This window comes from Acanthisitta chloris, unplaced genomic scaffold (genome assembly GCF_000695815.1).
Source record: "Acanthisitta chloris isolate BGI_N310 unplaced genomic scaffold, ASM69581v1 scaffold7495, whole genome shotgun sequence".
NCBI lineage: Eukaryota > Metazoa > Chordata > Aves > Passeriformes > Acanthisittidae > Acanthisitta > Acanthisitta chloris.
Genome location: NW_008674216.1, coordinates 4094 through 6393, shown reverse-complemented (window position 1 = coordinate 6393; position 2300 = coordinate 4094). Strand labels below are relative to the sequence as shown.

Sequence of the window (2300 nt, the reverse complement as noted above, 5' to 3'; positions counted from 1 at the left end):
GGCAGACTCCAGACGAGAGGCTGCAGCTTCCTTGGGCTGCAGGGAGATGTCTGGTGCAGCCAATGTCCCTCCACGCTCTTCACACCCCCATCCTCTCCGCTCTTCACAGCAGCAGGACAAGGAGGGCTTTGAGAAGATCAACACGAGACCTGGCAAGGTACAGGGAGGGTGGTGAGGCTGGGCTGGGCTGGCTGGCTGGGGCATGGTGCAGTGTGGCAGCACTTTTCCACTGTGTCACCCTCTCCCAGATCATCCTCTACTCCGACGCCGGCTTCGCAGGCCAGAAACGGGAGATCTGGGGTGATATCCCTGATGCCACATCCTGGGAGCTCTCACACACCATCTCCATTCGGGTCATCCGAGGAGGGTAAGGACAGCAGCAGGGTGAGGACACGAGGAGAGGACACAGAGGGAGGGCTTGGCTGGGACTCGTGCGCTCCCCGTGCTGGGGATATCAGCCAGGTCCCAGCCTGGGGTTCAGGAGTGACTCTCCTGCCAGTGCTAATTACTGTGGCTGTTTTCTGGCGATGGCAGGACATCCCCACCCACACTCTGCCCCGAGGCTCCTGGTAGCCCCAGGACTGCAGGAAAAGCAGGATTTTCCCCCTCTTTGCTCCCACCCTGCTGCCAGGTGGGTGATGTATGAGAAGCCAAGGTTTCACGGGCGCAAGTGTGTGCTGGCCGAGGGGGACGTGGAGATCAACAATCCCTGGATGGTGTACGAGGAGAACGGACAACCCCGCGGCAACCGTCCCTTCCGCATCGGCTTGCATCGGCTCCTTCAAGAGGGTGGTGAGGGTGAGTGCAAGGACCCCCTGAGCCTCCCAGCACCCTCCAAGCAGGGGATGCTGGACCCCTGTGACACTGCTGTGCCCCCAGGATTATCGCATCCCCGAGATCAGCCTGTTCACCGAGGAGAACGGCGAAGGAACACGGCTGAAGTTCACCAACTCGGCCGAGGACACCCGCACACAGGGACAGGCACTTTCTGCTGCCTCCATCATCGTCCACTCAGGCCTGTGAGTGGGATAGTGGGGTTGGGTGGGTGTCAGGTGGGCTCCAGCGTGGGCTGGAGCAGGTGTGATGCCTTCTCCCTCTTCCCCAGGTGGCTGGTTTACTCCAAGCCTTTCTTTGATGATGATCCCTATGTTCTGGAGCCAGGCGGGTACCCCAGTTTAAAGGCTTGGGGAGCAAAGGACCCATCCATCTGCTCCATGCACCCCATCAGGCTGGTGAGTGCTGGTTGCTGGAGTGTGGTTTCTGGGGTACCAGGGCCATATCCAGCCCTGGGCATGACAGGTGAGAGCATGTCCCAGCAGTTCCTGGTTCACATCAGTGGGAGTAGGATGAGGAAATGTGCCAAATGTGGCTCTGCAAAGCACTCCTGTGGGTTAGGGGTGAAGGAAAGCTCCAAAAGAGGTTGTTCTTGAATGAAAATGACCCTCAAAACAGTTCAGGCTTTAAAGGGGGAAAGCAGATGTCCTTACAGCATCCCCTCCTGCCACCACAAACTCACTGAGGCTCCTTCTCCTTCCAGGGCTGCCCCATTGTGGAGAGACCTGGTGAGCCACAGGTGAGTGCTGGGCCAGCACCAGGGGAGCCATGGGCTGAGAGCCCTGAGACCATTCTCACCCCACTGTGTCCCCAGGTGCTGATCTACGAGGCCACAGGGTTCCAGGGCCACAGCTTCAGCATCAGCAGAGACATCTACGACCTGAAGCGCCTGCCCGAGCCAGCACTGGCCACCGTGGGCTCCCTGCGTGTCCTGGGTGGCTGGTGAGTGGCATGGTGCAGGCAGGGCTGGCATCCCAGCTGGAGCAGGCTGGGAAGGTGGTGGTCACCCCTGAGAAAGGGCTTGGAGGAGCTGCCCAGGGCTGTGGGATGGCCATGGGTCACTTGGGAGAGAGGGTGTGGATGGTAATCCCTGTGTCCTGGCACGTGGAAAACCCCTAGAACCTCACTGCCTGTGTCTGCCTGTGCCACAGCTGGGTTGGTTACGAGAAGGAAGGTTTCCGTGGCCACCAGTACCTGCTGGAGGAAGGAGAGTACCAGGACTGGAGGCAGTGGGGCGGCTACAGCAAGGAGCTGGTGTCCCTACGGCTGATACGGACGGTGAGGGCAGGGATGGTGGCATTGCTTGGGAATGGACCCAGTGTGGGCAGAGAGAGGCAGGCTCCCCATCCCATCTTCATCCCCCAAGGGAACCTTCCCCGTGCACCAGGCAGCTGGGCATGGCCTGAGATCCCCCAAACTCATCCCACACAGAGGTTTGGGAGCTGCTCCTACCCTCCCTGGGGTCT

The 2300-nt window shown here is 60.2% G+C and overlaps 1 protein-coding gene across 1 annotated transcript in view; it reads left to right on the top strand.

Moving 5' to 3' along the window:
- Positions 1–2300, top strand: part of AIM1L (absent in melanoma 1-like) — a gene marked incomplete at both ends in the record, with an annotated part of 6920 nt that overhangs the window by 928 nt on the left and 3692 nt on the right. Inside the window, 9 exons of the mRNA XM_009075245.1 lie at positions 6–157; positions 249–367; positions 632–718; positions 771–798; positions 880–1019; positions 1106–1232; positions 1538–1573; positions 1649–1776; positions 1986–2168. Of these exons, the coding sequence (XP_009073493.1) occupies positions 6–157; positions 249–367; positions 632–718; positions 771–798; positions 880–1019; positions 1106–1232; positions 1538–1573; positions 1649–1776; positions 1986–2168 (1000 nt within the window). The remainder of the gene's footprint in view (positions 1–5; positions 158–248; positions 368–631; positions 719–770; positions 799–879; positions 1020–1105; positions 1233–1537; positions 1574–1648; positions 1777–1985; positions 2169–2300) is intronic.